Genomic DNA, 13,567 nt, shown 5'->3' on the forward strand with positions numbered 1-13,567 from the left:
AGGTTGTGGCCCGAGGCTGCCAGGAAAGGCAGCATTTCCTGGATGGCCTGTAGATGTAGTGGCCAGTTCCCAGTGCACTCTGTCTGGATGTATTTGCGTAGAATGTCTCGCATGTCCATATACTGAACCCAGAGCACTGAAGTTCTAGAAGATATCTTTGCAGACTCGGCATGCTTCTGAAGGTGGTCTTTGATTCGTTTTAAGATGTCAGACTTGCATACTTCTTCCACAGACTGAGGTTGGCAGAAGTATGACGAGGGTTTTGTGCCACTTCAGGTGGTCCTTGATTCGTTTCAAGATGTCAGACTTGCATACTTCTTCCACAGACTGGGGTTGGCAGAAGTGTGACGAGGGTTTTGTGCCACTTCAGACATCAATAGCTCCAGCTCCTGAAAAGATGTTACGTGTCATTAGGTGCAACTGCCAGGCTGAATGTAGCACCATGAGATGCACATGCCAGAAGCACAACATTGAGTGCACTCCAGCTTGTGGAAACTGCAGGGGCTCTGGCTGCACAAACACTCCATGTGACAATGATGAGGAAGATGACGACATTGTCGAGTTCTAACTTCAACACGCTTGATTTTTCTCAACATGTATAGTAAGTTTATAATGGATGTAGTTTCTGAGTTTAATGCGAATTTTCATTTTCATTTCGAAACCTTCGTCAGGCAGATGTGATTGCCCCGAGTGGAATTGTGAATTTTGTCATGTTTCAATGATTTACATAATTATATTGTATTGCCATAGACTTGATTTCATCTTGTGTCTTCAACATTTTTTATTTTTTTTGGTCCAGGAGCCAAAATCATTATCAGGTAAATATTTTTTTTTTCGGGACACAAAAGCTATAATTTTTTATTTTACCCTCAATACATTTCACTTTTTTATAATTATTCTTGTATATCAATCTACTGACCATAACTAGAAACAATTAGAATGCAGAAAAACATATATTTACATCTTAAAATATCAATCTTTACAATTTTCTCATTTTACTCGAAGCTGGGTGGCGGCCATATTGGATTTCCATGATTTCAGGACTTTCCCCCCGAAGGATCCCTTAGGAGTTTTTTTCTGTCACTGAAGACATATCCAGGAATCAAAATCTGTTGAATTTGCTTTTGTTGCAATTTGTGGGAGGTCATCTGACATTTTGACTGTACTATAAGCATTACATGGCTTTTTCGCAGTTGGCTGTTAACTGGCCTTGTTGACTCTGGCCGTTGTCGAAATAATAGATCATCCACCCAGCATCACGTGAGCATTCACTGTTAGTCGTAAAAACAATTCCGCTGGTGCACACATCCACCATGCTGCTGCCCATGGCTTCACTGTAACCCGAGTATGGAGGCAAGAGGGAGTATGACCACTTGTCCAAGGCAGACTCCGAGGTTAGCGGAGGGAATAAAGTGCCTTACTGCTCCCATGTGTAACCATCCAAAATTGGGTGCCCACCCGCTGATAATTCACCCACTTCTTATGATAATTCCCCACTTTAGCAAAAAAGTAAAAATTTAGGTTGAAGGTCACCATCCCAACTTCGAAGAACATTCCCATGCACACCTCAAGTCCACCCACCACTTTTTAACTTATTTCATCCAGCATTTACGGAGTGTATAAAATATAAAGCACAGATGTAAAAAATGGCCAAGCAGTTTTCAATTTCATTAGGTTTTCATACAGAGATAATACTACAAAAGTGTAAACCATTGAGACTTGTAATACACTCTTCCACTCGGAGCAGGAATACATATTTACAGTGATAACTTGCGTCATCCTCCAAGCCTCCTGCAAAACCTACGTAATATTAAACCATTACATTAAAAAGTTTTAATTCTGAAAACCTTCCCAAGCACACCTCACGTACAACCACTGTTATTATTATTAATAACCCTGAGTGATTATAAGACAGTACAACTTGCCTCTAATCTGCAGCAAGAATGTCTCATTCGCCTTTCCCAGTACATTTTCGGCAAAGCAAGTGTAGTTTCCTCCATCAGTTCGGGTCAAGTCCCGGATGATTAATGTTCCATCTTCCAGCACAGTCATTCTGCCAGTTTCAGGAGTGGGGAAAGACTCACATGACAGTGTGTAGGAATTGTCAATTAAAATCATAATTTTACCCTTTGAACCCTGAGCTCCTTGGACTTTTGGCTACCCTTCCCTGGGCTCCTTGGAGAAAAATCCAGCCACTTGGGTAGGTGGAGGTTTGAATAGCGGCTGGTAAAATGGCCACTAGGGTTCAAAGGCAAAAGCTGGATCCAAGAGCACACATCTCATATCAAAAAGGTATGCCGTTATATACAATAGTTGTTACCCCACTTGTAATTTTTACCTCCACCACCGAAGGTGAAGGAGGTTATATGTTCACAACTTACTGTCAGTTTATTTGTTTGTGTGCAGGATATCTCAAAAAGTTGTGGACAGATGCAGATGAAATTTTGTGGACAGGTTCGGGGTATGACAAGGAAGAACTGATGAGATGTTGGTGAAAATCCGGAACTGGATCCGGCTACGAGAACTTTATAAGTGATTCTTCACCATTGAGAGTTCGGGCCAAAAACTATATATACAATGTACATATATATATATATATATATATATATATATATATATATATATATATATATACACAAATATACACAAATATACATATATATATACACAAATATATACACAAATATATATATATATATATATATATATATATATATATATATATATATATATATATATATATATATATATATATATATATTGTACCACACACACACAAACATTTAAAGGCCATTTTCCCCACTAAAGCAGGGGTTAGCCTTGCCACTGACATTGCATGACAATGTTCTCCACTTTACCCTATTTTCTGCATCTCCCCTTCTCAATCCCCTTGCCCACATTTCCTCTTCCACCACTTTTAGCCAAATTTTTCTCGGTCTTCCCCATCCTTTACTTCTGAGTACACTCATTTCCAACACTCCTCTCACCCAGTCACTTTCATCCTTCCTCAACACATGACCCAACCATCTCAACCTGTTTCTCTTCACAACCTCCATCACAGACTCTATTCCCATCATCTTCCACAGGTCATCATTTGTCTTCCTCTCTCTCAACGATACTCCACACATCCACCGAACCATTCACATTTCCACCCTTTCCAGCCTTTGTTGCTGCTCCATGTTCAGTACCCATGTCTCACTCCCATAAATCATCGTACTCCTCACACATGCAGCAAACACCTTTCCCTTCAGCTTCAACGACACTCCCCTCTTCGTCAGCACGCCACTCAGTTCCCGAAACTTCTTCCATGCACATCTCACTCCAGCAACCGTCGAAGAGTCTGATCCACCTTCTCCATTCAGCATGTCTCCGAGATAGCAAAATGTTTTCACCCCTTCCAGCTTCACACCATCTCCAATATCCAACTCAACAATTCCTTCATCTGCTGCTCCCTCGATGCACACCTTACACTTGAATGTAGCTGCCACACTGGTTAATGACCCTCTCACACCACTACATTTTCGATGAACCCATTCAGCACACATTGTACACTTGATGGAGTTCACTCCGACACCCTTCCTGCACACAGCACACGGCCACTTCCCAGTCCTTTCCACCTCACCACATGCTTTACCACTTGCCATCACCTTCGTCTTCCCGATATTCACCTTCAAACCTTTTGCCTCCATACATTCCTTCCACTTGTTCATCTTCTCCTTCAGTCCATCCATACTCTCTGCAATCAACACCAGATTATCTGCATACAGCAGCTCCCACGGTAAACCCTCCTTTACCCTCCGAGCCAACATCACAACTACAAATAGAAGTGGACTTAGTACCGACCCCTGGTGCACTCCTACCCTCACCTCAAACTCACCACTGTTCCCATCCTTCGTCCTTACAGCTGTGCGTGCTCTCTCGTATATGGCCATCACTACTCTGATCAACCATTCCTCCACTCCTAACTTCCTCAATGCCCATGTCATAACTTCACGTGGAACCCCATCAAATGCTTTCTCCAGATCAACAAACCCAAAAAACAACTTCTTCCTCTTCTCCATGTACTTCTCCTGCAACTGCCTTACAATAAAAATCACATCTGTCATTCCTCTTCCTGGCATAAATCCAAACTGCATTTCGTCAATCTTTACCTTCTTCCTTATCCTCTTCTCCAACACCCTTTCCAATACCTTCATTCCATGCTCCAATAACTTTATTGCTCTATAGGAGCCACAGTCCAGAGGGTCACCTTTCCCCTTGTACAAAGGGACGAGGGTACTCAGTTCCCAATCCACTGGAATGCGGCCTTCTTTCACCACCAGATTACAGATCTCTGTCATTCTCTTCACACCCCAACTTCCCGCTGCCTTCAACATATCTCCCACAACTCCCGTCGGCCCTCCTGCTTTTCTACTCTTCATTGCTCTTATAGCTTCCTCAACTTGCTTCTCAGTTATCTTCTCTGCTGATCACAAAACCGGGTTACTCTCGATGTTGCTATCCCATTCATTATTATCTACATTCAACAGCCTTTCCATATATCTCTTCCATCTTCCTTTAATTCCATCCGAGTCCACAACAATTTGTCCCACTTCATCCTTCAAGCAACTCACCCCCGTCACATCAAATCTCTCTCTCGCTATCTGCTTTGCGATCCTGAATACCGCTTTCTTACCCTCCTCCGAATCCAAGCTTTCTCTGAACATTTTCCTATGGGCCTCCTGCGCCTTTGCAACCTCTTTCTTTGCAGCCTTCTTGGCGACCTGATAACTTTCACGTGCAGCCTCTTCTACCACCGTATCCTTTGCCTTTTGCCATTCCTTGAACTTCTTCCTCTTCTCTTCAATCGTCTTTCCAACTTCATCACCCCACCACCATGTTTCCGAGTGCCTCGGTGGTCCTTTTGTCCATCCACGTACCTCACCAATGGCTCCCAATAGACTATCTTTCATTGATATCCAATCACTTTCAAGCTCAACCACATCATCCTCAACCATACTCAGCCTCTCTCTCTTAATGCTTCCTTCACTGTCGCCTCTTTCAACCTCCACACCTTCATCCTCGGTTGGTACTTCACCCGCCGAATTCTCCGTGCACCTTTCACCCTTATATCGCAGAAAACCAGGTGGTGCTGTCCAGTCTCCTCCCCTGGGATCACATTTGTGTCCCAGAGGTTTCCCCTATCTCGCCGACGCACCATCAGGTAGTCAATGGCTGTCTTCGACCCACCTGATGTGTAGGTAAGAAGCTTATTATCCGCTTTCTGGAATTGAGTATTACAGATCAAGAAATCAGCTCCATCAGCAAACTCCAAGATCTTTTCACCTTCTCCATTTCTCACACCATATCCATAACTCCCATGGACTCCCTCAAAACCGTCTGGACTCCTTCCCACATGTCCATTCAAGTATCCTCCAACCACAACAACTTCTTCATCTTTCACATTTTCCATCAACTTCTCCATCACACACCAGAACATGTTCTCTCTTTTGCTGGACATGCACATACATGCACACCAGAACATATTGTGACGTCCACGGGACTTGAACAGTCCCGCCAACGTAGAATGAGCCGAAACGATGGAGGCGCTTTATTTATTTATAACCCAAACATGGCGGTTCTAATCGCTCTACCGCAAACAGGACGAGGAAGGTGGCACGAGTCACTTTTCACTGAGTTGATGATGTTTATTCGTTTTTATTATTGACCAGAAATAACAAGACTCGGCCAGAAGAGGGATCCGGGGCGATTCGACGGGATGGTGTGGGATCGGGCGTGGGGAAAAACACAGACAATTCCAATGAATATACAGATCTCAAACCCTCTAAGGCACCAAGAACACGCGCACACACACACACACACACACACACACACACACACACACACACACACACACACACACACACACACACACACACACACACACGCACACACGCACACACGCACACACACACACACGCACACACACACAACGTAGCTATTTCTGGTGGTCAGGCTGGACCGTGGTGTGGACGCAACTGTCCCTGGATCGGCGTCGGACGAGCTGGCCTTTCTCTCGGCAGGGGGGCAGGAGAAACCGTGGTGCTGTCGACCTCCTGGTCTTGGCCCAAGTCCGCTCACAGCCACCAGGGAACCAGTTCTGGCGCCAAGTTGCGAGCAGGAGAGGGAGGTAGGTCCGCCCGCCGTTCGACCCCGTACTCCGAGTCAGCAGAACCCCGGAGCCAACCAAGGTGAGGCACGAGGCTCAGCAAGGCTCCAAGACACGATGAAGAACACGATCGAATCAGCACAACAACAAGGACGCTCTCCGCGCAACAGCTTCCACACCAAAAAAACACGATCGTTTTGTCCCGATCTTCTTCCTCTTCCTTTTCGACCCCGAACAGAACCTTTTTATCCTCCTGTCCTCGTCACTTCCAATCGAGCCGTTTATTGGCCCACCGCCGTCACCTTCTGCCAATCGTGATCACGGGGCGGAGCCATCCGCTGCACTGTCCTGTGACGTCACGGCCAGTCTCCAGAGAATACCAAAAGGGGTTTACGCAGATACACTTACCCTATCCCGTGTCCCTATCTAATTACGTGACAATTATCATTTCCCCCCTTGAAGAAATGAACATTTACTAGACAACTTATCACCACTGAATTGCTACTTATTACATCGAGATCCTGGTAAACTCGAACAGCATGGCATACCTAATTAAACATCCTAATTACCCTTTGAATGCATACCCCCCCCCCCTCAAACGTAACAATATATACTGCACCGGTCAAAAGTTTTAGAACACCCCCATTTTTCCAGTTTTTACTGAAATTTAAGCAGTTTAATATTTCAATGTACTCTGTAATTAAAGCATAGAACAAATAAACAATTGCACATAAAAAAGGAAATCATGGAATCGTTGTGTTGAACAAAATTTAATCTAAATTTTTGACTCATCAAAGTAGCCACCTTTTGCAGATATGACAGCTGAACATACTCAGGGAATTCTTTCCACAAAGGAAATCAAATCTTGTTTGGAAAGTTCTTCCCAACACTGTAGCAGAAGTTCCCACAAATGTGTTGCACTTGTAGGTTGCTTTGCTTTCACCTTTCTGTCCAGTTCATCCCAAACCAGCTCGATGGGGTTTAAGTCTGGAGACTGTGCTCGCCATTCCATGATTTGAAGCCTACCGTCTTGTTCTTTTCTTCTAAGGTAGTTCTGACATAGCCTGGAGGTATGTTTTGGGTCATTATCTTGCTGTCGGATGAACCCCTGACCAACTCGGCGTAGACCAGAGGGTATTGCATGGCACTGCAAAATGCTGTGGTAGCCCTTTTGGTTCAGGGTGCCAGTCACTCTGTGCAAGTCGCCGACTCTGGATCCAGAAAAAGAACTGCAGATCATCACGCCCACTCCTCCATATTTGACAGTTGGTGTCACACACTGAGGAACCATCCTTTCACCTACTCGATGGTGTACAAAAACCCTGCGTGATGAACCAAAGATTTCAAATTTTGATTCAATTGTCCAAAGACCTTCTTCCAGTTTTCAGTAGTCCAGTGGCGGTGCTTCATGGCCCAGGCAAGCCTCTTTTTCTTATTTTGCCATCTCAGAAATGGCTTTCTTACTGCCACTGGACCTGTCAAACCTGCAGCTCGAAGTCTTCTCTTCACAGTTGAAACTGAGACTTCCTGACTTCAACCAGTGTTCAGCTGTGCTTGAAGCTGCTGTCCTGTGAGCCGCCTATCACGTAAGCTGTTGACTCTCAGAAACTTGTCTTCTGATTGTGTTGTGGCTTTGTGTTTGCCAGACCACGTCCTGCCAGAGTTTCCTCCAGTTTCCAAGTGCCTTTTGATGGTGTTGGAAACTGTACTCACTGATACCTTGGCTTACTTTGCAATTTCTCCAAAGGAAAGACCTTCACTTTTAAGGGTTATAATGGTCTGTCTGTCTTCCTTTGTTAATTGTCTTTTTCTCGCCATTATGACAGCAATATACTACTTCCTGCAGTGCAATGTTGACAAATAATTGACAGAGACAATGTTGTCTCAGGTGTTGGTCAGGTCAGGTTCGATCTGTGAACTGCTACAGGTACCATGTAAACCTGTATTAACCTGTTCCATGGTCAGGTTATCGGCGACTAAACCGTCTCCCCCACCAGGTTTTCTGGTGAGGGGGGTGTTTGGATATGGACACCCAGCAGGATTAAAAACAAAACCTGTCAAATGGCGGAGGAGCTCCTTGTGAGCCAACGGCCATCCATATCTAGTGCCTAACTGTGTCTGCGGACGTCCTCCTGCAATTGGGTTACTTCTTATTAGGAGGTTGGTGGCAGGATTTGCACTCCGGCCAACGTAAAACCCTTCATTCCGCAAAACGCAAAAAAATCTGAAAACCCACTCCGTGGGAGTATCTCCTGCGCAGCTTCCCTTCGCAGGGCAGCTCACGGATGATGGGATCGGGGCAAAGCCTTCGGGACCCCCAATCTTTGATGATAGGACGGAAACCACGGGGTAACATCCCTGGGTCAGATTGCGGGAGAGTGTGTCGGAGTGGTGCTGAGGTGTCGTCCACCAGACGGCGGTCTCCTTGGGTTAACCTGAGGCGGTCCCTTCGGATGGGTGCCTCGAATGTCCTATCCCTAAGAGAGGATGATCACCTGTCTCTGTTATCATCTGAGCTCAAGCGTTTGGACATCGGGATTGCAGCTCTCTCTGAGGTTCGGAGACCAGATTGCGGCGAGATAATGCTGGGTGGTTACACCAACTATTGGTCTGGTCGCTCTGATGGTTACCATACCCAAGGAGTTGCTGTAGCTGTGTCCAATAAGCTGACCCCAATGATAATTGAGGTAACACCGGTCAACGAGCGTATTATGAGATTAAGGATTCGTCACTCCTTAGGTGTCATTTCCCTGGTCTCTGTTTATGCTCCGACTGAGGCGACTGATCTCACCGTGAAGGATGCATTCTACGCCACGCTCGAGTCTGTGGTTCATCAGTACCCCAGACGAGATACACTTCTAGTCTTGGGGGATTTCAATGCATCGACTGTAACTGATAGGTATGGTTATGAGGTGTGTGTTGGTCCCCATGGGTCAGGAACTATGAACCAGAATAGCACTAAGTTCCTTGACTTTGCAAGAAGTCATGGACTTAGGGTGGCTGGTTCATGGTTTCAGTGCCCACAAGCTCATCGCTGGACTTGGTATTCCAACGCTGGCGGTGTGGCAAAGGAGATTGACCATGTCCTCATTGACGCTCGTTGGAGGATGATCCAGAACTGCAGGGTCTACCGGAGTGCTCAGTTCCTCAATACTGACCACAGGCTTGTTGTAGCAACACTAAAGCTGCACCTTAAATCCTGGAGAATGGTACCATCCCAGCCTAGGCTGGATGTTTCCAAGCTCAGGGATGAGAGAGTAGCTGAGGAGTTTGCGAACAGGCTGAGTGGACACTTGGGGGGTCTGGGTGCTTTGGGGGGTCCTGAAGAGTTGTGGAGCGCCTTCAAGACCACCGTCCTTGATGTTGCCGGTGGATGTCTTGGAACTCACCACAGGGCACAGAAGAATTTTGTCTCTCAAGGGACACTGGATACCATTGACCAGAGTCGCAGGGCCAGGCTGAATGGCAGAGCTGAGCTGTTCAGGGAGCTGAGGCGTAAAACTGTACGTGCACTGAGGGTGGACAAGGAGGCCTATGTGCGAGGAATCTGTGAGGGGGTAGAGCATCACCTGTGGACAGGTGATTCTCGTCCCGCTTACAGGGGAATTCGCGCATTACGTTCATCCAAGCCCATCCCTCGGAGCACTGCAGTTCGAGCAGAGAGTGGTAGGCTCTTGATAGAGGAGTCTGAAGTGAAGGCCCGCTGGGCCGGTTACTTTGCGCGGTTGTACCAGGCTGATCCCCCAGCTGTCGAGTTGGACTTCAAGGGTGTTACAATCCCTGTTGCTGACCCCCGAATCAACTGTGGTCCACCTTCGCTTGTGGAAACACAGGCTGCGGTGAACCAGTTGAAACGGGGCAAAGCTCCAGGGATCTGTGGCATCCATGCCGAACTTCTCAAGGCTGGTGGAAATGCTGCACTCGTGTCGTTGCATGCAGTTTTGTGCTCTGCCTGGAACACAGGCATCATCCCAACTGACTGGAAGAGGGGCCTTGTTGTCCCTCTCTGGAAAGGGAAGGGTGACCGCCAAGACTGCAACAACTACCGAGGGGTGACACTGCTCTCAGTGCCAGGCAAGGTCTTTGCTCGGATAATTCTTGATAGGTTTTGCCACCATCTGCTTGAGCACCAGCGTCCAGAGCAGTCAGGCTTCACACCAAAGAGGTCAACGATTGACCGTATCCTTGCCCTTCGTGTCCTCACCGAACGCAGATGAGAGTTTCGGCAGGGGCTGCTTGCAGCCTATGTTGATCTCTGTAAAGCGTTCGATTCAGTGAATCGGGATGTCCTCTGGAGGATTCTTGGTCTTCGTGGGGTGCCACCAAAACTGATCGATCTGATGTCTGAACTCTACTCTGGTACTGAGAGTGCTGTGAAGTGTGGTGGTACCACCTCTGACTTATTTCCAGTTGTTACTGGAGTTCGTCAGGGATGTGTACTTGCCCCCACACTTTTCAGCACTTGTATGGACTGGATTTTAGGGAGGATGTCAGAGAGATCAAGTTGCGGTGCATCGTTTGGGAATGTCAAGATCTCGGACCTTGATTTTGCAGACGATGCAGTCATCTTTGCGGAGACTTTAGACATCCTTTTGGGGGTCCTCGAGGTGCTGAATGAGGAGTCGGAGCCGCTGGGATTACGGGTTTCTTGGGTCAAAACTAAGATCCAGGCTTTCGGTGACATCTTGGATGCTGCTGTCCTGTCTGTGTCTGTTTGTGGTGAGAATGTTGAGGTCGTGGAGAGATTCACTTTCCTTGGCAGTGATATTCATGTCTCTGCTGGCTGCGAGTCAGAGGTCAATAGACGTCTGGGTCGGGCCTGGGGAGTCATGGATTCACTGGATCATGGGGTGTGGCGCTGCTGGTACCTGCCGAAAGTCCGAGTCTTCAGGTCCTTGGTACTTCCAGTCTTGCTCTATGGGTGCGAGACTTGGACTCTGACCAAGGATCTGAGACGGAGAATAAATTCCTTTGGTACCAGGTCTCTTCGGAGAATCCTTGGCTATTGCTGGTCGGATTTTGTGTCCAACGAGCGGTTGCTGAGAGAGACTCGGATGAGATTTGTTACCTGCATAGTCCGTGAGCGTCAGTTGCGGCTGTATGGACATCTGGCTCGTTTTCCTGACGCTGATCCTGCTCACCAGATTCTCTCAGCGAGGGAGTCTCATGAGTGGAGGAGGCCAGTGGGCCGACCACGTGCCTCATGGTTGCAGCAGGTTGACCATCATCTCAAGGAGATGGGGATGGGCCTGGCATCTGCCTGGGGGATGGCCAGACGGAGGCCCCTGGAGTACCGGCGGAAAGTGGACGCAGCGACGCGCTGTTCTGGCACATGCTCCCATACCTGACTGACCTGACAATGTTGACAGAGGGTGCAGCAACAAAGTCTGTTCCAACAATGCTTTTATACAGACAGAGGGTTTGTAACTAATCAACAAAAGTTGGACACCTGTCGGAATTGTTTGCATCAACTTTCAAGGCTTAATTTACTTCCATTGCTGCAGAACAGCTGCAATTGTTAACCCATTAATTGTTCCCTGAAAAGGGCCTTTTTTACCAACTTTGAAATTTACAATAATTTTCAGTTTTTGGTGACCTAAACTTTTGTTTTTTTCACCTCTGGCAGTTTACCGCTCAGCTTATTACCATTTCAGGTTATTCACTGGACTTGAACTGCTAAAATTTCAGTAAAAACTGATAAATGGGGGTGTTCTAAAACTTTTGATCGGAGGAGTATATACATCCATGTGAGTATGTATGTATGTGTGTATGTATATATGTATGTATGTATATATATATATATATATATATATCTATATATATATATATATATATATATATATATATGTATGTATGTATGTATGTATGTATGTATGTATGTATGTATATATATATATATATATATATATATATGTATATATATATATATATATATATATCTATATATATATATATATATATATATATATATATATATATATATATATATATATATATATATATATATGGTCTGTCTAAAAAGTAACGGAACTGACTTCACATAAATTTTATTCCCAAAAATATATTGAAATCACAGCTTGTCCCCTTCAAAATACTTTCCGTCCAGTCTCACACACTTGACCATCCTCTTCTTCCATGCTTCAATGCACCCCCGGAAGGCTTCTTCTGGAATCCTCAGGAGCTCTGTCGTCATGGCCCTTTTGAGGGCCTTCACATCAGAATATCAGGTCACCCTGATCACGCCCTTGAGCTTGGGGAATAGGAAAAAATCACAAGGGTCCAAGTCTGGCGAATATGGGGGTTGCTCCAGAGTTGGTACGTTCCTCTCCACCATAAATTGTCGGATGCGCAGGCACTGTGAGCAGGGGCATTGTCATGATTGAGCACCCAGGCATTGTTCTGCCACAGATCCCTCCTCTTGTGCCGGACTGATCTCATGAGGTGCCGGAGGATCTGCTTGTACACGTATTGATTCACTGTTTTACCCTGTGGTAGAAGCTCGAAGTGGACGATGCCCTTGATGTCAAAAAATGTGATGAGCATCACCTTGACCTTCGACTTCAACATCCTTGCTTTCGTTGGTCTTGGTGATGCCGGACTTTTCCACTGACGACTCTGCCGTTTTGTCTCGGGATCGTATTTGAATATCCACGATTCATCGCCAGCACCGACTCTCCTGAGAAGGTCTGTATCGTCCTTGAGGCGCTCGATAATGTCTTGATAGACAGTGACTCAGCTGTTTCTGGTCCTCGGGCAACAGTTTGGGGACCATCTTTGCGCACACCTTGCGCGTTTCGAGATTTTCAGTGATGATGCTCCAGACAGTGTGCTTGTTGATGGAAAGTTCCTCAGCAATCATCACCACCATGAGTCGACGATCTGCGCGCACCATCTGCTTCACACGCTCGATGTTGTCCGCCGTTCTGCTCATTGAAAGTCTACCAGACCATGGATCATCTTCAACCTCTGCCCGTCCCTCTTTGAACCTCGTGCCATTCAAATGCAAGTGTACGTGACATCGTTTCTTCCCCGTAGACTTGCTGTAGCATTGCGAAGGATTCGGAAGGTGTTTTGCCAAGCTTGGCAAGAAACTTCATATTGGTTCTCTGCTGACGACTCATAGTGCGACAACTCAGACTACACAACGTGTAAAGGACGATCTGCAAAAAAAATCACACAATGAGTGCAGTCAACCATCACCAATCACATATATTGCTGGAATGTTGCGCAAGACTGTGACACAACCCGTTCATTCAAGTTGTGTATGTGGAGCACACAGCAGGCTCAGTCCCGTTACTTTTTAGATGGACCTCATATATATATATATATATATATATATATATTTCTATATATATATATATATATATATATATATATATACATATATATATATATATACATATTTATATACATATATAT

The 13,567-nt window shown here is 45.8% G+C and overlaps 1 protein-coding gene across 4 annotated transcripts in view; it reads right to left on the minus strand.

Annotated features, from left to right (window-relative positions):
• The window catches only part of LOC147018040 (contactin-2-like), a 403,524-nt gene that overhangs the window by 203,165 nt on the left and 186,792 nt on the right, over positions 1-13,567 (minus strand). For all 4 annotated transcript variants that reach the window (XM_085897311.1, XM_085897312.1, XM_085897310.1 and 1 more), the window contains exon 13: positions 1,926-2,053. In XM_085897311.1, the coding sequence (XP_085753437.1) occupies positions 1,926-2,053 (128 nt within the window). The remainder of the gene's footprint in view (positions 1-1,925; positions 2,054-13,567) is intronic.

This window comes from Eptatretus burgeri, chromosome 10, assembly GCF_056783735.1.
Source record: "Eptatretus burgeri isolate ZD-2024b chromosome 10, Ebu_testis_v1, whole genome shotgun sequence".
Taxonomy (NCBI): domain Eukaryota; kingdom Metazoa; phylum Chordata; class Myxini; order Myxiniformes; family Myxinidae; genus Eptatretus; species Eptatretus burgeri.